General features: G+C 54.9%; 9 protein-coding genes across 9 annotated transcripts; 6 read left to right on the top strand and 3 right to left on the bottom strand.

Moving 5' to 3' along the window:
- Nucleotides 1–1,475: 1,475 nt before the first annotated feature.
- BKA58DRAFT_216472 (uncharacterized protein) lies at nt 1,476–3,813 on the top strand. The gene is made up of 3 exons (XM_046166166.1): nt 1,476–2,205; nt 2,257–2,724; nt 2,778–3,813. The coding sequence occupies exons 1-3, from the start codon at nt 1,792–1,794 to the stop codon at nt 3,399–3,401; spliced, it is 1,506 nt and encodes a 501-aa protein (XP_046023690.1). The 5' UTR covers nt 1,476–1,791; the 3' UTR covers nt 3,402–3,813.
- Nucleotides 3,814–4,801: 988 nt separating this feature from the next.
- Nucleotides 4,802–5,711, bottom strand: BKA58DRAFT_216445 (60S ribosomal protein L11). The gene is made up of 3 exons (XM_046166165.1): nt 5,564–5,711; nt 5,147–5,508; nt 4,802–5,095 (listed from the first exon to the last, which is right to left on the bottom strand). Exons 1-3 carry the CDS (start codon nt 5,564–5,566, stop codon nt 4,939–4,941), a joined length of 522 nt encoding a protein of 173 aa, XP_046023689.1. The 5' UTR covers nt 5,567–5,711; the 3' UTR covers nt 4,802–4,938.
- A 27-nt stretch (nt 5,712–5,738) lies between these two features.
- BKA58DRAFT_216391 (uncharacterized protein) lies at nt 5,739–6,751 on the top strand. The gene is made up of 5 exons (XM_046166163.1): nt 5,739–5,875; nt 5,957–5,965; nt 6,015–6,086; nt 6,139–6,547; nt 6,597–6,751. The coding sequence occupies exons 1-5, from the start codon at nt 5,843–5,845 to the stop codon at nt 6,704–6,706; spliced, it is 633 nt and encodes a 210-aa protein (XP_046023688.1). The 5' UTR covers nt 5,739–5,842; the 3' UTR covers nt 6,707–6,751.
- Nucleotides 6,752–7,071: 320 nt separating this feature from the next.
- Nucleotides 7,072–8,221, top strand: BKA58DRAFT_216383 (uncharacterized protein). The gene is made up of 3 exons (XM_046166162.1): nt 7,072–7,486; nt 7,633–7,705; nt 7,861–8,221. Exons 1-3 carry the CDS (start codon nt 7,414–7,416, stop codon nt 8,150–8,152), a joined length of 438 nt encoding a protein of 145 aa, XP_046023687.1. The 5' UTR covers nt 7,072–7,413; the 3' UTR covers nt 8,153–8,221.
- On the bottom strand, nt 8,201–12,019 carry BKA58DRAFT_216424 (P-loop containing nucleoside triphosphate hydrolase protein). Its single transcript, XM_046166164.1, has one exon. The coding sequence runs from the start codon at nt 11,968–11,970 to the stop codon at nt 8,290–8,292; it is 3,681 nt and encodes a 1,226-aa protein (XP_046023686.1). The 5' UTR covers nt 11,971–12,019; the 3' UTR covers nt 8,201–8,289.
- Nucleotides 12,020–12,089: 70 nt separating this feature from the next.
- On the top strand, nt 12,090–14,974 carry BKA58DRAFT_389061 (DNA replication licensing factor CDC47). The gene is made up of 4 exons (XM_046170713.1): nt 12,090–12,291; nt 12,341–12,719; nt 12,766–14,683; nt 14,740–14,974. The coding sequence occupies exons 1-4, from the start codon at nt 12,243–12,245 to the stop codon at nt 14,827–14,829; spliced, it is 2,436 nt and encodes an 811-aa protein (XP_046023685.1). The 5' UTR covers nt 12,090–12,242; the 3' UTR covers nt 14,830–14,974.
- Nucleotides 14,975–16,350, top strand: BKA58DRAFT_389060 (Shr3 amino acid permease chaperone). Its single transcript, XM_046170712.1, has 2 exons — nt 14,975–15,418; nt 15,502–16,350. The coding sequence occupies exons 1-2, from the start codon at nt 15,370–15,372 to the stop codon at nt 16,062–16,064; spliced, it is 612 nt and encodes a 203-aa protein (XP_046023684.1). The 5' UTR covers nt 14,975–15,369; the 3' UTR covers nt 16,065–16,350.
- Nucleotides 16,351–16,484: 134 nt separating this feature from the next.
- On the top strand, nt 16,485–18,229 carry BKA58DRAFT_216328 (uncharacterized protein). Its single transcript, XM_046166160.1, has 4 exons — nt 16,485–16,676; nt 16,737–17,097; nt 17,154–17,943; nt 17,999–18,229. Exons 2-4 carry the CDS (start codon nt 16,776–16,778, stop codon nt 18,150–18,152), a joined length of 1,266 nt encoding a protein of 421 aa, XP_046023683.1. The 5' UTR covers nt 16,485–16,676; nt 16,737–16,775; the 3' UTR covers nt 18,153–18,229.
- A 76-nt stretch (nt 18,230–18,305) lies between these two features.
- On the bottom strand, nt 18,306–19,385 carry BKA58DRAFT_442022 (l-lactate dehydrogenase-like protein; the record flags this gene model as incomplete). The annotated part of the gene is made up of 2 exons (XM_046173874.1): nt 18,306–18,743; nt 18,831–19,385. The coding sequence occupies 2 exons, from the start codon at nt 19,383–19,385 to the stop codon at nt 18,306–18,308; spliced, it is 993 nt and encodes a 330-aa protein (XP_046023682.1).
- Between the last annotated feature and the right edge of the window lie 68 nt (nt 19,386–19,453).

Below are 19,453 nucleotides of genomic sequence, written 5' to 3'. Positions count from 1 at the left end.
TGTGTACATTGCGAAGATTGCAGAGGTTTAGCCTGGATTTGTACTCGTGATGTTCATGGAACGGCGTTCGTGTCTCGACTGCGAGTGAGCCGAGACCGATAACTGCGAACATCATCAGCATCGTCTGCATAGTGGGACGGGCCCTGGGGCGTAGGTGCTGAGGCACGGGCGGGAACACGGGCAACTCATGGTAGTCTCCAGCCTCCCGTCAACTCACGCGAAGGCCCACTGACCAAGACCAACGTGGCCTCATGAGATATTCGAATGCGCCAATGCTAAGAAGGATGTTTCCCTATTAGCAGCCTGACGCATCATTGCCGTGGTCTCGTACTACCCCACAATGCAGCCATAGACGAAAATAACCGTGCAGCAAGAAACGAAACAAAACTACCTCAAGGCAGCTAGAGGGCCGACGATATCCAGGTAAATATCTTGGTCGGAGGCTAGTGAGTCGATCCGAGGAGGATTAGCATGCGTTGTGCCTGGTCGTGCAGGCTCTAGCTGAGTGATGGCTCTAATAGGCGCAGCAGACCCTGGGCGCACAATGCAGCAGCGCTCACATCACGACAGCGGCATTGATAGCTGCTTACAGCCAAGGCTTCTTGGATTGATCCAGATGGGCTGCTGATGAAGTGCGAGCGGGCGTGCGGATCCTTTATTCGAGTCGTTTCCAGCGGGCCATGGCGCGACGGAGCTTGCGAAAGGGCGGATCGGAGACACGCAGGTGCCGTGTCGTCTTTCTGCTGTCTTGGATGGACTCGATGTCGCCCTTGGACTCGACGACGTGTGGGCCGCTATCAGAGCGGGGCGGCGCCTTCCCTCTCGTCTTGGAGGCTCCTTCCCGCTGCCATTGGTCGTCTGAGTTTGCTGCGCGCTTCCCGCAAGCTTAATCCGCCCTAGCGCCCACTCTGCGTGATGCACAGGCCCTGCACCCTTCAACCACTCACCGGCGACAACCACCATGTCGCGTTTTGCAGGCGTCAAACGTCTTGCATTCATTGGACGTCAGCCACTCAATGCCCTGCCGACCGCGACGCCAACTCGCTGGACAGAGTTCGCTCCCGAGGGCACGAGGCGTGGTGGCATGGCTTTGTTCCTCGTTTTACCTATACCTCGGACGGTCCTCGCAACGTCTGGAGGCGCAAGAGCAGACACGCACAACTGACCCTTCCAACGGCCCTGCGAGGAAAACTGCCATTGCCACGCTGACTGACGGCATAAGCACCTTGTCAGATTTGCCCATAAACCAAGCTCTTCGCGCTGCAGTGTCCAGGTCTGGATGCGCGTCGGTTGTAAATCGTCTATCGACTTCATCCGGGCGTCTATTTCTGGGCCACCACTCCCCTCCTCGCTCTGCGCGCCATTGGCATCCAGCTCGTCTCCCCACTCAGCCTATCAGACGCCCACCTGCAGTACTCCCAGCAGCCTTCCTCTAGGCGCCATACATTTAGAACGTTGTAAGTACCCGCCCGCTTTCCCATCGCAACCTTCTCCACCTGCTACCATCCGTGCTCCCCACTATCCAATCCTCGAGCGTTCCCTCCTCGAAGCGCCCTGAGCCTAAAAGCCCAGCGCTTCGCCCATTGCTAGACCTCGTCTTTTCTCCAGCAGGTCTCTCATTGTAATACGTCGTGCGTCTTTTATTATTTGTCTCTCTTAACCTCTTGCGACTGGTCTAAGCTGGCCTGGATTCTGGTCGTTGTCGTCCTGTCTTACATTTCTACCTTTCTCTCCCGTCTCCACTACATGAAAGCCTCCAGCTTCCTCGAGTGAACTTTGGATTCTTTTAGAATGGCCGCCAACGATAAGAAGATTACCCAGATCACGATTGAACGACGAAGCTCCAAAGACTCCCTCGACGTCAGGACTCCACGCGCAGCACGCTTCGCCGAAGCAACATCAGTCTACTCGCCGGTTGATCCTCCTCGGTCGCCCATCGAGTACCCAACCAACCACTACAAGCCACAACCCCAGATCGCAGACACAGGCTTCGGCTACATGCAATCCGTCGAGATGGAGGAAACCGATCGGAGGTACCTTCCTCCACCAACACCAAAGACTCCACTCAAGAGTGCATTGAAGTCGCCTGGCGCTCCGCCCCGGACGCCGGCCGGCGCAATGTCAATCATGAGCCCTACCTTCCGGGAAGAGCATCAGCTTGAGAAGCGCGAAGCAATGACCGACAAGGAGCAAGCAAAGGATTTGGTAAGTCTTCAGTCAGTCTTCTAGTCACATGCAGTTACTAATGATGCATAGAAAATTAAGGTTCGCGTTCGACTAGCAAAGATCTTCCTACGGGGCATCAACTTTGCCTGCTCGCTCATCGTCCTTGCCATGGTCGCCAGTGCCTTCGCCATCTTCAACGCCACAAAGAACCTCGCACCAAGGAACAACCTTCCACCATGGGCCGACAACACCAAGGTCTGGCCTCAAATTCTTCTGCTATCCATCGCCTGCGTCTCCCTCGTCATGTCTATCTTTGTCATCATCGCCTACTGGAGAGGAGGTCACCATCGAGCTGAAAAGGTTGCTGCATACTACACTGTCTTTGCTGTTGGATTCTTCATCTTCAGCATCGTCATGTGGGGTGTCGGTGCAGCGGTATTCAACCAGAGCAAAGCGCAGAACAACAACAAAGACATGTGGGGTTGGTCCTGCGTTGACAACAAGCGACGACATCTCTTCGAGGACGATATCGCCTACGGCCTTGTCTGCCGTCTTCAGGTAAGCATAGTCTTCGCCATGGCAACAGAGAATGAATACTAACGCTTCGTCAGAACTGGGCCCTCGTTTGCTGCATCATCGAAGTCGTAATCGAAGTTCTAGTCATTGCCATCTACGGCATCGTCTTCTACCGTTTCTGGTCTAAGCGCAAGCTCCGCAAGTCCATGGCCATGCGCGACCGTGCCCGTTCCGACCTCTACCTCGCCCAGCTTCGCTCGCAATCCGCACCCAACACCCCTGGCTTTGGTCCCATGTCTCCCCGCTCCGGCGGCTGGCGCCCACCTCCAGGTCACCCAATGTACGTTGACCCGCACTCTGCCGCTGAGGCTGGCGAGAGCGACAAGGTCCAATACGCCTACGCTCGCGAGATTGCTCAGCCCCAACCATTCACCCTCCAGGCACCGCCTATCAAGGTCACTGGTGCGACACCCAAGATCGAGCAAGACGGCTTCGACTCTGCACCCACGCGGACAGGCACCGTATCCCCACCACTGCCATCTCCAGGCTTCCAAGAAAGGAGGAACGAGCACGTTGCTGCTGCGCCGGGTGAACAGCAGTATGCTGCAGTTCCCATCCCCGGTGCTTACACACCGCTAGCATCACCCTCATACCCACCCCCACAACAGCAACAACCCACAGGCTTTGACTTTGGCTCTTCGGTGACCGGTCAGCGATAAAGCCATTGAGTTTGTTGCTTGAACGTGTGTTGTACTGTGGATTTAGCGCGCATCGTCACCTCTCCTTTCTCTTCTCAATCAATCTGGAATCTGGTTGCATGGTTTTCGCACAACGATATCAGGAAATGTACATTCTTCCACCCTTTTAAAGCGAGGCCTCGGCCGGGCTTTGTTTGTTTCCTTTGTCTGCCTCTCCGTCTATCGCTAATCGGTGTTCTGGGATTGGGAATGTTTTTAAGATACCTTTGAAGTAAGAGCACCTCTTCACTACGCCTCTCGTTGTATATGACATGAGGGATACGGGGTTGCTACAACAGAACAGAACAGAATCAGATCTATTGTGGTCTTTGAGAATGCCAGATGAAATACAAAGATCTTACCTTTCAAAACTTAAATTTCCTCATGCTTACGTTGTGATCGATTGATGCTGTGTCTATACTACTACCATCATCTGCAATCCTCAGCGAATTCCTCCGTGGAAAATCGCTACCAACGCGACGCACAAAGCGCATGACCATCGAACCACTCTGTCATTCAACCCCAAACACCGCAAACCCACGCCTCACAGCCAACGTCAGCGACTACGCCACGCACACAACCCGAGCGTCTCGCCAAACTACTCCACCGTGACCCACGGCCGCAGGAGAGGTCTACGGGGCGCTCGCAGCCGCCCGGCCTGCTTTGCCGCTCGGGACGCTCCTGGCAGGCACAGCGCGTGAACTGGTAATTGCGTAATCTGGTGGCTGAGCGCGAGACGAAGTGGACTGACGGGAGAAATGAGGGTCGGTCATTTAGGTAGACAGGAGTATCATGACTGATATATATGGTGGTGCTTGTGTTATTTTGGTTTCACAGTCTTAGTGTTATTTTAGAAGGTATGTACATGCTCCTGATGAACGGTCCGTGTCTATTAGAGAACGGAGGTGTACAACAGCGAGATGTTTGTGAGGTTGCGTTGAATATTAAAGCCATGACCCTTGTGTGCGCGCCATTTGCAAGCTTGGACGACGTATGAATGTCCCGCGACGTTCTTGATGGAGGTAGTTTCGTACTCCACCTACTGTGTATCTACGCGAGGATAAGCAAACATGAAGACAAGTCTGAATCACGAAGTTGGTCGTTCTCGAATTCGTATGACGTGAGACGTGCGTTTCGACGTCTCAATCTTACAGTCGTTCACACTTGTCCCGCACAGGCATGTAGATCAAGTGTGATGACATTCGAGTATCTTGGTGTACTAGTCGATCCTGTCATGTCAGTGTAACAGAACAGACACATCACATGCGACGACATCGAGCAGAGATGATCATACAATGGTTATGCGGAACATTCACCCAAGTGAAGCCTCCATTGTGTTTGTGATCGTAGACCCGCTCGTTAGAGACGAGGTCGCTCCATTGATAGGCCGCAAGTTCAATGCTTGCTCTTTTGTAAGATACATTCCAGGACTCCGTAGGACCGAACCCCCCGAGACCGAAAATGCTGGTGATCGTGCAAAATCTTCACTTCGTTCCTTTCCCCCAAATCGACGATACGTTTATCGGACGATACCCTCGAATCGGTTCTTGTACCACTTGATGGTCTCCTGTTGGTTGACCTTGTGGGAGGCGCCGATCTTGCTCTGGCACCGCCTGCGCTTGGCGACGCGCTCACCGGGGCGGGTCATGCAGACGTAGAAGTCCATACCGTAGATACTGTTCCAGTCAGCCAATGTCTCTCTCGCTCAGGATCCAGATTCCACATACCCAATGCTGGGGTCGTACTTGATACCCAAGTCGATGTGCTCGCTGATACCGAAACCGAAGTTGCCAGACTCTGAGAAGTTGCGCTTGCGGAGCTCGTACTCCTTGACCTTGAGACCACGCTCGAGGATCTCCTCGGCCTTGGGGCCACGGACGGTGACGTGGACGGCGATCTTTTCGTTCCTTCGGATACCGAAAGTACGGACGGTGTAGCGGGCCTTGGAGTAGACGGGAGTTTGACCGGAAAGCTGCTCGAGCACCTTGGCGGCACGAGTGAGACGATCACCAGACTCGCCGACGGAGATGTTGAGGACGAGCTTCTGGATGCGGAGCTCCCGCATGGGGTTGGAGGCCTTGGAGTCGGACTGTCATGGCTGTTAGTTTGCGCAGAGCAATTGGCGGTCGAGCATCGGTGCGTACCATGGTGATGACTGCGGAGGTTAGTAGTCGTTGGGTGGGCTGTCGTGTCGCTGGTGTTGGAGTCGCAATTCTCAAGGCATTTTTGAGCGGAGGTGGCTTAAGCGAGCCAAGCCGCAGCGCACGTGCCAGGCAGCCAGAGCTCCGAACTGCAACTTCTATCGCGAACAGCCAGCAGCTCCATACGCCCCGCCTACCGCCAACACCAAGGGAATACTTTCTCAGAACTTTTGCATACCCCTCCCTGCGTTTCAAGTCGTCCTCGGACGCGCAATACCAATCATGTCTGGCGCCGCAAACCGACAGGGAAAGATGGTAAGTAACTCTGCCTAGCAGCTCGAGTCTTTGACCTGAGAGAAGACGCGCATAGAAACTGACTGACGTCTGGTGATATAGCAAAATCTAGTAAGCGCTCCAGAATCCGCTCATAGTCGCATGCAACTTACAAACCCAGATCAACTACCGCATGAAAGTCACGCTCCAAGATGGTAGACAAATGGTCGGGCAGATGCTCGCATTCGACAAGGTCAGTGTCGCGTACCCTTTCCCTGCCTACTCTGCTAACTCTATCTCTGCAGCACATGAACCTCGTTCTCGCCGACACAGAAGAGTTCCGACGCACACGAAGAAGGGGCAAGGCCGCGCCCGGCGCAACCCAGCAGGTCACCGAGACTGAAGAGCGACGCGCAATTGGTCTTACTATCATTCGTGGCGCGCACGTAATCTCATTATCCGTCGACGGACCACCGCCTGCCGACCCTGCCGCGCGACTTGGGAACGCTGGAGGACCATCTACTGCTGCGGCGCTGGCTGCGGGACCTGGTGTTGCTCGTCCTGCTGGACGTGGTCTCCCAGTCGGTCTTACTGGCCCAGCTCCTGGTGTTGGAGGTCCTGGTCCTGGTTTCGGAGGTGGCTTCCCAGGCGCACCTGGAGGCTTTGGTGGCCCGCCTGGCTTCCCAGGTCGTGGCGGACCACCTGGCGGACCACGTACGTTGCCCATGATCATAACTTGAGGAAGTTTGCTAACAAGCCATAGCTGGATTCCCTCCCGCTGGTGGACCACCTGGATTCGGAGCACCACCAGGCTTCGGAGGACCGCCCGGTTTCCCTGGCCGCGGTGGACCTCCTGGTTTCGGTGGCAGGTAGAGGCAGGACAACGAACGATCATGATGAAATATCACTAGAACGACTTGGCATTGGACGATCGAACACGGCGCATGCCTACATCGCACATCTCAGGAGATACCTAGGTAAAGGACTAGACACACGTCCGACACATCGTAAGGGAGAAGTATCCCTAAGATTGCGCTGTGGTAGTGATTGCAAAGAACACCAAAAGGGCGGCATACCAAGTTCGAGAGTGTACGGAAGTTTAGCTGGAGGGGCATCGAGTATACCACCGGGTTGAATGCAGAACAAGATTCAGTCACGTCAATTTGACCGTGAAATTGGCTCCAATGACCCAAGTTTGATGTGTCCATATTGAAAGTCTTTGCCGTAGTGAGCGACCATGTCAACTGCTTCATCCTCATCTTACACGACACCGGAGAACAAACAATGTGCAATTCGCCGGCTCTACCCAATTTAGCTCCTTGTAACCCCTTCCCACGCCCTCTATTTCCTGGTATTTCCGGCCAGCATCACCGTGCACGTGACGTCTTTCCCGTTGTCGGAAGGCAGTCTGCGGTTCCCGCACCGGTCCCTGTTTGTTCGGCCCCAATTATCGCTTGGCACCCAACCTGTCCGTCGTGCGTCCGCAACTCGCAAACTGCGACCGACCGACCCACGAGAGCTTCCACGTCAAGCCGCCCACGCAACTCGGTCCTCGGTTTCCTCCCGATAAATAAGTCAATATGGCCGCCGCGATCAAAGCCCTCAATGCGAAGATTCGCTCAAACAAGTACACGGATTACTTTTGCTCGACTCGTACGTTCAACTCGTTCGTCTCTTCGCGGGATTGCGCATTGGAAGAGCTTGGGAGGTGGGCGCGATGGAGTATAGATCTGAGGATATGATGGAGGAGTGATAGGAAAGGAAAGACAAGAGAGAGTAGTGGGCTAACACAAAGATAGATTTCTGGGGCCCGGCGAGTAACTTTGGTATCCCGATTGCGGCTATTGCGGACATGAGCAAAGATCCTGAGATGTACGTCCTGCCTCCTTCTCTTCTCAGCATTTCTATGGCCAAACCACATAAACAACACGCGACGCAACCCGCCCTCTTCCTATCTACACATGCTCTCCATCCAATTCCACCCCTCCCCTCCCGTCCCTCACAACACTCAGCTAACCCCACCCCAGCATCTCCGGCCGCATGACCGGCGCCCTCACCCTCTACTCCGGCACATTCATGCGCTACGCCATGGCAGTAACACCCGCCAACTACCTGCTCTTCGGATGCCACGCCATCAACTTCTCCTCGCAACTCGTCCAAGGGTACCGCTACCTCAACTACTGGAACTTCGGCGGCCGGGAAGCCAGCTTGGCAGGAAAAGCGGAACAAGCAAAGGACGGGGCGATGGGTATGGTGGGAAAGGCGGAGCAGAAGCTTGAGAAGGTTGCAGAGGATGTCAAGGGCGTTATTCCGAAATAAAGAAATGGGATGACATAGTATACCAGGTTAAGAGGGCTTGTGTATGAATGGATATATACATACTTTCCGCAAACCTACTATGATCCAACTTTTGGTGTGCTTGACCAAGATCTGCACCACTACTATGCACACTCTGATTACATGAGACTGCTCCTCCCTCCAATCTCTGTCCCACCCTGTCCATTCGGCAAATCTCCATCTCGCCCATCAACGAATTCTCTGTAGATCTTCTCAAGACGCATCCGCTCCTGAGCCGAGATACTACTACGTCCGCTGGAAAGAGACGACTCAATGTGCTTCCATTGGATCTGCGGATCCTTCCTCTCATCCCCGTCTTCTTGCTCTTTTGTCGCCCTGTCTTCGTCTTCTCTCTGCGACGAGCCATCAGAACGCTGGAGTTGTTTCTGTTTCTTGCGAAGAGCTTGCAGAGCCGCGATTTTCTGAGCAATCATGGCGCGCTCGGTGAGTTGGGCGGAAGTGGCGAGAGCAGAAGTAGATGTAGATGAAGGGTCGTCACCGTAGCGAAAGTAAGAGAAATCCGGGATACCCTTTTCTTTACCATTGCCGCTACCGCTGCTTCCATCTTTCTTGTGATCAATCTTCGAGGGGTCTACGTCTCCAAGTACGTCGTGGATGGCTTCTAGTTGGGCGTTGTATACCACAGCTTGGAGATCGGCGCCGGAGTAGCCTTCTGTCCGCATTGCTATTTCGCGGAGATTCTCGCCTTCCTGTCCGTCGCCTAGGAGGCTGGGTGCGAGGTGCAGTTTGCGTGTTACGGCACGTAGGATGTCGATGCGCTCTTCCACGTCTGGCATATCGCACAAGAGGGATTTATCGAGACGACCAGGGCGGAGGAGCGCAGGGTCGATTAGATCGGGTCGCGACGTAGCGGCTAAGACGTAGACGCCTGAAAGACCTTCCGCTCCGTCCATCTGGGTGAGAAGTTGGTTGACCACACGGTCTGTTACACCCGTTGAGTCGTGTCCACGTTTCGGTGCGATACTGTCGAATTCATCGAAGAAGAGAACGCAAGGTCGCGCTGCTTCTGCACGCTCGAAGAGATCACGGACAGACTTTTCAGAAGCACCAATGTACTTGTTGAGGATTTCTGGTCCTTTGACGGAGATGAAGTTTAGGCCGCACTCACCTGCTACGGCGGATGCGAGGAGAGTCTTGCCGCATCCTGGGTAGCCGTACAAGAGTAGACCTGACCGGAGACGTAGTGGGCATTTTGCGAAGATGGGTGCGTAGGTTGTAGGGTATTGAAGGGTCTCTAGGAGAACCTGTCGTGTTGTATGGAGACCGCCGATGGAATCCCATTTCGTGGTGGAGGATTGAAGAGTGACATTTCGCAGGGAAGCGGGCGTGAAACCGGAGAGAGCTTGTGTGTAGTCGTCCCGCGTAAGAGAAACAGTAGGGGACGTTGATGTGACTGAACGAATCAAGGCCTCGTTACGGGCACGCGATGTGAGTAGCACAAGATCGCCGGGCATGTAGCCGTCTGTCTGACCAGCGAGGTCGAGAAAGTCGATAGAGGTGTCGATAGTGAAGGAGTAATCTTCGGAGGGTTGCTGCGGTATGCTATCAGTGCTAGGCTGACTGCGGTGAGCGGTACTAGGTCGACTGGTAGATGGAGATGGTGGGAAAGCATGGCCATTGGGCTCGTCCGCCTGCTCTGTTTTGGAGTCCTTGAAAGCAAGCATCTCAAGAACCTTCCTTCGACCGTCTTTGTTGGGCGCTTTGAGACTGACAATCTCGCGGACGATGTGTCCGCCAACGATGACGTTGTTCAGCGCCTCTTTACCTTGCGCAGTTGCTAGCAAGACTACACCAGAGTCCATGGAGCAGTATTGCCTAACGATGTTTATCAGACACTCGCTGACATGTCGACTTCGTCCGTTCTCGTTGCCAACTTGAAGTTCAGTCTCTACAGGGCAAAGCTTGTCTAGGTCGTCAAGAATGACTACTGCATTCCCGCCGCCTCTTGCGCCCCACGAGGCCGAAGCGAACAATCTGTTCAGAGTCTCCTTGATAGTCGCGACTCGCGTCTCATCCGTTACAAGTTTGCGGCAGGGGAAATAAATGGTGTTGAAGAGATACTCTGTCCGCAGCTGATGGGCGAGCAGTTGAGCGCATTCCGACTTTCCTGCCCCAAGGCCACCGGTGAGTAAGACGGAAGAGTTGTGCGTCAAGTGTGATCGCAGTTGCTGAATGAGAGGGTCTATGCCAACCAGGTTCGCGGGCGTCTGCGGTAGCGGATCACCCTGCTGCCAGCCCTTGGCCCAGCTTGTTGGCGTTGGCACCTCCTGACCTAGCTCAAGCGGTGGTTTTCTCTCCGGGAAGAGCACCCATGAGACCCCGGTTGTCGACGATGGCGGCTCAAACCTTACAATGCCTCCTTGCCAGCCAAGCTCGGAGTCCTTCGCCGGAGGCAATATCATTCCGTCTGTAACTGGCCCATCCAGGAGTCCATTCTTCTTCCCATATGTTGTCTTGATCTTCTGTATGGCATTTTCCTGGTCCTGCTTGGACTCGCCGCCAAACTTCAACGACGCGTTGACCTGTGATGCAATGGTGGAAAAGGGTATGATCTTGACAGACTTGACGACAGGTTCCCTTGATTCTTTCGTACCTTGCGGTTTGATTGCCGACGGCTTGGGCGTTTGAGCTGGAGCACCTTCGATCCGGACGAGACCGCCCACAAAGTTCTCGAAGCCCAGAACTTTGCAGAGATCGGTTGAAAGCGCCACATGTCGACTATCCGGCGCGTCCTCCCATGCTATGATCTTGGCAACCACGCGCATTGCGGGCTTCTCCTGCTCCTGCTCTTTGGACATATCGACCGGCTCCTGTAGCCCGGCGGGCTTGATGATGGACACAGAGACCCAGTTTGCGCCTCTGAGAGCCTTGGTAAGGAGTACATCCTTATCTACCCACACCTTCAGGCCCTCCGCGTCTACATCCTCTTCCTCGTCGAACCACTCTTGAGCAACACTACGATCAACTCCACGCAGGAAGATGACGCCTTTGCTCGCGGCATCCTCGCGACCGCTGCGCCGCCGGACCGTGCTTGCAGTGCTCTTCCCGCTCTTCCTCGATGCAGCGCCTACACTTCTACTTTCGCGCGTCGAGCTCCTTTCCTTCTGCCGTGTCTTGGGCGCAACGATGACCTCGGCGTCGGGCGAGATCTTGACGAAGAGTGAGGTGTTGGGCGGCGCAGGAGCGATGGAGGTGACGGTGATGTTCGCCGTGGTCGTGGGAGATAGGTGGAGAGTGAGAGGATGCGGCGACTGGGCCTGAGGGTTCGGGAGCGCGCGTATCTGAGAGAGGAAGTTCAACTCCAAGAACTGGGCGTGCAGCTCTATCATCTCCCAATCAACGGGGGTTAAGGGCTCGATGTTGATTGTATGCGCCTGTGGGGGATCCAGATGCAGCAATATGCCCACCTTCTGGCCTTCTTGGAGCCCGATCAACCTGGCGAAGGTGGCATCCACCTCTACTGCTGGCAGGTCCTGTTGGCTGACTGCCGGGCTGCCTCTCAGGCCATCTCGTCCGACGACAGGCGCAATGCGGCGCTTGCTCTGCATGCCCGTCCATCCTACAAAGACCGACTTGGGCGCGGCATTCCTATTGTCCGACGCACCCGGTGGAGGAGGTTGGCGGTACGTGAGCTCGACGACGACATTCTGGGCGACGGTGTTGGCGTTGACGAGTACGGAGACGAGGGAGGACGGGAGATTGACCAGGCAGTTCTTCAATGACTGCTGCAGGGCAACTTCGGCCTGGACCGCGTTGCCGGCAGGCTTCTTGGGCGGCATAGCGACGAGGGTTGAAGAGTGAATGGAGGTGCTCCTGTCGCAGTCGCATGCCGCATACCTCGAGCTCTCCACGCGGGCCGAGGTCGAGGTGCATGTCGGCGCCGGTACCCCAAAGCGGTGCTAGGAAGCGGCGGGCCAATCGCTCGACGGCCGTGGGAACGCGGGTCGACGCGCCTCAGAGCTGCAACGCGACCAGCCCCAATTTTGCTACCGCGCATCCCTCCCCGCTGCATCAACCCTAGACGACGACCTCGACACCAACCCCAGACACCATGGCGCTCCTTACCACGAGTGCGCCCGTCAACTACGACGAGCAGGAGGGTGTGTATGCACGCGCAAAACAGTGAAACCGGCAGCTAACACCCACCAGCCGCCTTTGTTGACTTCCTCAAAAACTACAAATCAGCCTCTACCGACGCGGCCGATCAGCTCCAGGGCCTGAATATCAGCAGCAATGGCGAGGAGGAGTACGACATGGTGGACGACTCGGACGACCCTGCGCCGAATGGAGCCCAGTCCCGCGGCAAGTCGAAGCTCAAGTACATGGACCAACTCCAAGACGTAGCGAACCGTGTGCGCGACGAGATCCAGATAGACCTCAACGACGTCGAGGCGTACGAGAAGGCGACATCAGACGACGAGCACAACTACAGGCTGGTCGAGTCCATCGAGCGCAATGCACACCACTACATCGAGATCTTCTCGCGCGCAGTCGATAAGTGCCTGCCCGCACCCACCAGAGAACTAGAGTACGGCCTCGTGACATCCTGCTCAAACAGAGACTAACAGCACCAGCTTCAAGGACGATGTCCTGGACGTGATCATGACGCAGCGCTCGAAGCGCAACGAAAGACAGCAGGAGATGCAGGGAGTCGACGACAACGCACAGGCTGCGCCCGAGACCATGTTTCCCCCTGCCTTGACGAGACGATACACGCTCAACTTCAGGCCCAGGATACCGTCTGGTTCCAGCAGCCAGCGCAGCACGAAGGCGCTGGCTGTCCGCAACGTGCGAGGAGAGCATCTGGGCCATCTCATCACAGTCCGTGGTATTGCAACCAGAGTGTCGGACGTCAAGCCTGCTGTGCAGGTCAACGCCTACTCTTGCGATCGCTGTGGAAGCGAAGTTTTCCAGCCCGTGACCACCAAGCAGTTCACTCCGCTCGTCGAGTGCCCGTCCGACGACTGCAAGAGCAACAAAACCAAGGGCCAGTTGTTCCTTTCCACGCGTGCCTCCAAGTTCCTTCCTTTCCAAGAAGTCAAGATCCAAGAGATGGCGGACCAAGTACCCGTGGGTCATATTCCCAGACAATTGACTATCCACTGCCACGGCGCGCTTGTCAGGCAGATCAACCCCGGAGATGTCATCGATTGTGCTGGTATCTTCCTCCCCACACCCTACACCGGATTCAAGGCGATCCGAGCCGGTCTACTTACCGACACATACCTCGAAGCACAATACGTCATGCAACACAAGAAGGCCTACGACGACATTGTGCTTGCTCAACCAACTCTCCGAAGAATGAACGAGCTTGAGAGGACTGGCCAGCTGTACGAGTACCTATCGCGATCCATCGCACCTGAGATTTTCGGTCACGTCGATGTCAAGAAGGCTCTTCTGCTCCAGCTCATTGGTGGTGTCACAAAGGAGGTCGGCGACGGCATGCGCATCCGTGGTGACATCAACGTCTGTTTGATGGGTGACCCCGGTGTGGCCAAATCGCAATTGCTCAAGTACATTACCAAAGTAGCACCTCGTGGCGTGTACACTACTGGTCGTGGTAGCAGTGGTGTTGGTCTCACCGCGGCCGTCATGCGCGACCCAGTCACCGATGAAATGGTGCTTGAAGGAGGAGCTCTCGTCTTGGCTGACAACGGCATGTGCTGTATTGATGAGTTTGACAAGATGGACGACAGTGACCGAACGGCGATCCACGAAGTCATGGAACAGCAAACCATCTCCATCAGCAAGGCTGGTATTACAACCACTCTGAATGCCCGCACATCAATCCTCGCAGCGGCCAACCCACTGTACGGCCGCTACAACCCTCGCCTCTCGCCAATTGAGAACATCAACCTTCCTGCTGCGCTTCTATCACGTTTCGACGTCCTGTTCCTCATCCTTGATACCCCTGCGCGAGACTCGGATGAAGAGCTGGCTCGTCACGTCACCCACGTGCACATGCATAACGCTCACCCTGAAGCCCCGGGCGGCATCATCTTCAGCCCGGCCGAAGTACGGCAATGGGTTGCTCGCGCGCGATCATACCGGCCGACTGTGCCAAAGGAGGTTTCGGATTACATGGTTGGTGCCTATGTGCGCATGCGTCAACAGCAAAAGCGCGACGACGGCAACAAGAAGGCCTTCACCCACACTTCGCCGCGTACGCTGCTTGGTGTACTCCGTCTTGCACAGGCTCTGGCACGTCTGCGGTTCGCCGAACAAGTCATCTCGGAAGATGTTGACGAGGCTCTCCGCCTTACCGAAGTCAGCAAGGCCAGTTTGTACGCCGATGAGAACCGTGGGATTGATCACACCCCAAGCAGTAAGATCTACCACCTCATCAAGTCCATGGAGGCGAGCGGTGCTGCTGCTGTCGGTGATGGCACCAGGGGTGAGCTCGATCTTCGCAGGGTTAGGGAGAGAGTCCTGGCCAAGGGCTTTACAGCCGATCAGTTCGAGCAGGCCATTGACGAGTACTCCATGCTTGACGTAAGTACCATCGCCCCACGTTTGAGTCTATGCACGATGCTAACGCTTTCTGACAGGTCTGGCAAACAACCGGAGAGGGTACAAGGCTTGTGTTCATCGAGGCTGGTCTGGAAGATGAGGATATGGATGCCGATAACGACTTCTAGAGCATGGGAGGGAAGCGACGGCAGAGGATGTAGATGTATCTGGTTACGGCGTACCAAGGCGTTGGATATCCGAACGACGCTTAGCGCGCGTCTATTTTACTTGCAGCAGCTTCGCATAGAAATTCCAATGAAGCAACGATGTACAAATCCTTCTTCCACGGCCGCCCACTGAATGTCGCGTGAGGTCGTGGGTGGCTGTCACATGCCAAGGCAGCCATCTGCAGGCAAGCATCATCGGTGCGTGGTGAACCCTCGCGGGGTTCGCTACCGAAAAGTGGCAGAGCTCAAGTCTCCCAGCCCTGTTCCACTGTGCATTCCCTCACAACCACTCCCAGCTCCTCTGATTACTTATGTGGTGAGAATTCGCTTCGAGTCTTGTCCACGGTCTTACCTTCTTAAAGAGGTTACCTCCAACTGCGAATCTCGCGACCCGGCAGAAACCAGCCAGATAAGCTTGCGCCAGCTCTCCTCTCCTCTCCCTGTGATTTCTCGATCAACCGCAAACCCCAGACGAGTTCGCGTTCCTGAGGATTCTTCAAAATGGCCCAAGGCGCAGCAAATAACTTTGCGCAATTCATGGTGGTAGGACGTAAGTGCACCCCTCCACGCTGCCTCCGCCCACTTCCACAACACTCCATCGCGCCCCCATTGCACCCGCTGACGAACCCGCAGCAACATGTTTCTTCCTCGGTATCATGTTTGCGCAACTCCCATACGACTATAATGTGCTATGGACCATGCCCGCCGACCGATCAGCCTACTTCGACATCCTTGAATCGCACATCAAGTTCCTCTATGCCTCGCCTCCCATCGTGTCGCGCATCCTCAACCTAGCCATCGGTACCGGCCTCCTCGGCTTCCTCATTAAGCTTTTCAAGCCCAACCAAGCCAACATGCTCTTCGATGGCGCATCCCTCGTACTCTACATGGCTGGTATTACCGTCTACCTGACCAACATCGTCAAGGGTTTCAGGGTCGTCACAGCGGGTATCTATGGTGACGTGAACAAGGCGGCGCCGGGTGAGATCACGGACGAAGATATGGGAGACTACATCTCGAGGGAGGACACGCTGAGGGTTTTTGCGGCTAGCAATACAATTCTGGCGCTGGTGCTCGTGGGTGTGCTGGTACTGCAGGCCGGGCAGTGGTACGCCAAGAGGGCTGAGGAGAAGGAGATCGAGGAGTTTGAACGCCAGGCTGCGGAGGCCAAGGGCGCTGGGAAGAAGAAGCAGTAGACAATGAATTCGCTGCTAATGAGGGGGCTTTGGGGTAGCGCTTTCGCATCTCAAGGAACTCAACTTAGGCCAAGTAGGCTTTCAGTACTTCTTCTCTTCGGTTATGTGTAGTTATCAAGAGTTGGGATCGGTTCGTGGTATGCGAAACGAGTTGTATAGGAACAATTGGGCATATAACACTCTTCGTGAGATGCACTTGTTCATGACTTGGTATCTTTCTGGTTCGTCTCTGTGCTTAGTATCAACAGCCATTCTCCTCATGCATACGAACGCAGTCTCTTTCCGCGATTGACTCACTCCTACCATCTGAACTCATCCCAGAAAGCGTCAGCGGTGTAGGTCCGGTCGGTAGTGCTTTCCTGTTTGGCACAACTTGACAACAACAACCCTCATCTGCCTGACCTCTCTTTCTCTCTCGTCAACCTCGACTACATCCTCTACGACGACTGGAACCTCTTGTTTCGACAATTCAGCTTGATTAGGGATATACTGACCGACCGCTAGTGCTACTCACTTCACCGATTGACAGATACGCACACAGCCGTACCTTCTCACCGCTCACGAAAGGACCCACGCTAAGCAAGCAGGAGGAAGTTTCGACCACTGGACTTCGTGAGTACCTCTTCTACGTTACGTCAGGGGAAAGCATTACCAATCATGTCGCGGCATCAGGCAGCTTCCGCTCGTGCGCGCAAACAGACCGTGACCAGGATGGCACACCGAGACCGAATTGCCGCGACCTCAGCAAATGGTCTTCTCGGCCGCCAATTCGCCAGCATTACGGACGTGCTCATCAAAGCAAGTCAGCGTCGTAACGCTGAACTACAAGAGCTACAGCAAAGGCGTTCGAGACCAGTACCCATCCCATCAACACCGAAGTCTGCACCAGAGCTTCCTGTCAACCCCAAATCAGAACTATCACAGGGCAGCGATTCTTGTGACGATCGTCTCGAGCCCGAACAAGCCTACGAAAGTGAGGAGAGCACTGCGAGTGACGAGTCAACGGCGGCTGCTTCTACTCGAGGACCATCAGGTAAGCATTGAGGCATTAACTGATCACTCAACACAGCCCGACTAACCCATGATTAGACATGCAAGAGACACAGGTCCACCTGCGTGGCGGCTACTTGTCGCACCGTGCCGAGGATCCCAAGATGATGCTCGCGGAGCTCGATTCGTCGCTGCAACAACGTTCAGACATTGGTAATAAGGAGAAGCTTGATGGCGACTATGATCTATCGCGAATGCTGGCGGATATGAAAAGGGCCCTGTCCTTGTCAAAGGATACTGTGATTATACGCGACAACAGTCAGAAGGCCATGGGCGCAGACCTCAGTTTGAACAAGGAATACGAATTGTCAGCTTTGGCCGAGCGCCTAGGCGTCGACCTTGACGAAGACGATACCATGGAGAATAAGGAAGCCATGCCTGCTGAATTAGGTGAAGAGAAGCAACCCCCTGTCCCAGACCGTTCCGACGATGAAGACGATGATCTCGAGACTCTCCGCGCGAAGATGGACACTATAGTCTCACCACCCTCCGACATGACCCTCGAGAGCTCTCCCGGAACCGACCAGAACGTATCTGTTGTCGGCAAGACACTAGCTTCTCCAGAAGACGCAGCTGCAGTCCTCGAGGCGAAAGGCATACAACGTCCCGCCACGAACGAATTGAAGGCCAAGAAAGAGAGGGAAGACATGTTGAAGAGGGAGAACGAGAAGCTGGACGCCACCATCAAGTACGTCCTGGAAGAGGAAGAGAGGTACCGCGCGATCGAGGAGAAGAAAAGTCTACCAGCCCCTTTGATCGTCACCAATCTCGCTGCTAGCGTAGACGAGGAAGCCATCCGCATACTCTTTATCGAGTACAAATGGGACATGTAAGTCATACACTATACACATCGGTAGATGCATACACTAATTACAGTTCGCTAGTCGCAACATCGCCATCCTTCCCGAACGTGAGCCCGTCAAGAGGACTAGAACGGCATATATCGACATGTACAGCAGGGACGAGGCGGTTCGTGCGTCTTATGAAGTTGGAAGCATTTACGGGTTGATCGTAAAGATCAAGTTGGCGGTGGAGTAGAGGGGTATGAAGGCTAACATGCTTATATGTGGACTACGAGATATTGGGCAATAGTGTATTGTATCTGTAAAAATACTTTCTGAGTAACTACTCGAGAAGGAATACACATCGGGCGTGTATCAAGCAGTACCTTTTCCATGGAAGGATCGAGCCTCAGACTCCCTTGTCGCTCGCTAGTGCCTTCTCCAGCTCACGATCAGCGCTCAACTCCTTCTCGGCTCCCTCAATCACACCCCTCAGTCCTTTGGCACAGGCCTCCAACTGCGTCTTCTCCTCCTCGTCAAGCTGAACTGGCATGGCTTTGATGATACCCTTTCGACCAACTACTGCTGGCATTGACAGGCAGCAGCCCAGCTCAGGCTGGTAGAAAGACAAGGGGCGAACGGATCGTGAGTCGAATAGAATGTACTTACAGATACCAGCCGCGATATTTCCGATGCCGTAGCTCGTGCAGCCTTTCGCTGCGATGATCGCGCCAGCTGCTCCACGAGTATGAGCCGAAATCTGGTCCTTGAAATCCTGAGTCATTGTGTCTGGCGGAAGAGCAAGGGAAAGTGGTGTTGTGCCGATAGTAGCGCTGGACCATGCAATCTGTGTCTTGTATCAGCATACCTATCTCTCTCATCTTCTCCCCTCCTCCTCTCTGGCCGCAAATCAAGTAATGGAAAATGTACTCACAAACTGACTATCCCCATGCTCCCCCAACACATAAGCATCAATACTACTCGGCGCCACCCCCGCCCTCTCACTCAGCACGCCCCTCAATCTCGCAGAGTCCAAACTCGTCCCCGTCCCCAACACCTGACTCTCGGGCAAACCCGACAACCGCCTCGCAAAATACGTCAGGATATCAACTGGATTTGCCACAAGCAGTAAGATCGTGTGCGGACTAATCGGCGCCATGGCACTGAAGATGCTCTCTAGAATGTGCAGGTTGCGGGAGAGGAGGGATAAGCGTGATTCTCCTGGTTTCTGCTTTGCGCCGGCGGTTATGACGACGATGTCTGCACGGCCGGCGTCGGCGTGCGTCCCGGCGCGCACGCGGACAGAGGTGCCGCCGCGGTAGGTTGCGTCGTTTAGATCGCGGACTTGGGCTTCGAGAAGCGTGGTTTTGGGGTCCACGAGGATTACTTCTGAGCAGATGGGTTGCAGGATGAGGGTGTAAGCTAGGGTGGAGCCGACGTCGCCGCAGCCGAGGATGGCGATTGTGGTTTTCAGTTTGGGGGAGGTCATTGCGTCGTTTTGGTATGTTGGTACTTGTGGTTGTGTGAGTAGGTAATTGCACTGTCGAGGTTTTTGTG

This window comes from Alternaria rosae, assembly GCF_020736505.1.
Source record: "Alternaria rosae strain MPI-PUGE-AT-0040 chromosome Unknown BKA58scaffold_7, whole genome shotgun sequence".
NCBI classification, from domain to species: Eukaryota; Fungi; Ascomycota; class Dothideomycetes; order Pleosporales; family Pleosporaceae; genus Alternaria; species Alternaria rosae.
The sequence above is the reverse complement of the archived record's forward strand: the minus strand, read 5'-3'. Positions and strand labels throughout refer to the sequence as shown.

Coding starts and splice junctions, on each gene's coding strand:
- BKA58DRAFT_216328 (XM_046166160.1), top strand. CDS start 16,776: ATGGCACACCGAGACCGAATTGCCGCGACCTCAGCAAATGGTCTTCTC. Junction 17,098..17,153: donor TTCTACTCGAGGACCATCAG/GTAAGCATTGAG, acceptor ACCCATGATTAG/ACATGCAAGAGACACAGGTC. Junction 17,944..17,998: donor ATCGAGTACAAATGGGACAT/GTAAGTCATACA, acceptor ACAGTTCGCTAG/TCGCAACATCGCCATCCTTC.
- BKA58DRAFT_216445 (XM_046166165.1), bottom strand. Junction 5,096..5,146: donor AAGTACGACCCCAGCATTGG/GTATGTGGAATC, acceptor TGACTGGAACAG/TATCTACGGTATGGACTTCT.
- BKA58DRAFT_389061 (XM_046170713.1), top strand. CDS start 12,243: ATGGCGCTCCTTACCACGAGTGCGCCCGTCAACTACGACGAGCAGGAG. Junction 12,720..12,765: donor GCACCCACCAGAGAACTAGA/GTACGGCCTCGT, acceptor TAACAGCACCAG/CTTCAAGGACGATGTCCTGG. Junction 14,684..14,739: donor ACGAGTACTCCATGCTTGAC/GTAAGTACCATC, acceptor GCTTTCTGACAG/GTCTGGCAAACAACCGGAGA.
- BKA58DRAFT_216472 (XM_046166166.1), top strand. CDS start 1,792: ATGGCCGCCAACGATAAGAAGATTACCCAGATCACGATTGAACGACGA. Junction 2,206..2,256: donor AGGAGCAAGCAAAGGATTTG/GTAAGTCTTCAG, acceptor AATGATGCATAG/AAAATTAAGGTTCGCGTTCG. Junction 2,725..2,777: donor GCCTTGTCTGCCGTCTTCAG/GTAAGCATAGTC, acceptor ACGCTTCGTCAG/AACTGGGCCCTCGTTTGCTG.
- BKA58DRAFT_216424 (XM_046166164.1), bottom strand. CDS start 11,970: ATGCCGCCCAAGAAGCCTGCCGGCAACGCGGTCCAGGCCGAAGTTGCC.
- BKA58DRAFT_216391 (XM_046166163.1), top strand. CDS start 5,843: ATGTCTGGCGCCGCAAACCGACAGGGAAAGATG. Junction 6,087..6,138: donor AGATGCTCGCATTCGACAAG/GTCAGTGTCGCG, acceptor CTATCTCTGCAG/CACATGAACCTCGTTCTCGC. Junction 6,548..6,596: donor CGGACCACCTGGCGGACCAC/GTACGTTGCCCA, acceptor AACAAGCCATAG/CTGGATTCCCTCCCGCTGGT.
- BKA58DRAFT_216383 (XM_046166162.1), top strand. CDS start 7,414: ATGGCCGCCGCGATCAAAGCCCTCAATGCGAAGATTCGCTCAAACAAG. Junction 7,487..7,632: donor GGATTACTTTTGCTCGACTC/GTACGTTCAACT, acceptor ACACAAAGATAG/ATTTCTGGGGCCCGGCGAGT. Junction 7,706..7,860: donor ATGAGCAAAGATCCTGAGAT/GTACGTCCTGCC, acceptor ACCCCACCCCAG/CATCTCCGGCCGCATGACCG.
- BKA58DRAFT_389060 (XM_046170712.1), top strand. CDS start 15,370: ATGGCCCAAGGCGCAGCAAATAACTTTGCGCAATTCATGGTGGTAGGA. Junction 15,419..15,501: donor GCAATTCATGGTGGTAGGAC/GTAAGTGCACCC, acceptor ACGAACCCGCAG/CAACATGTTTCTTCCTCGGT.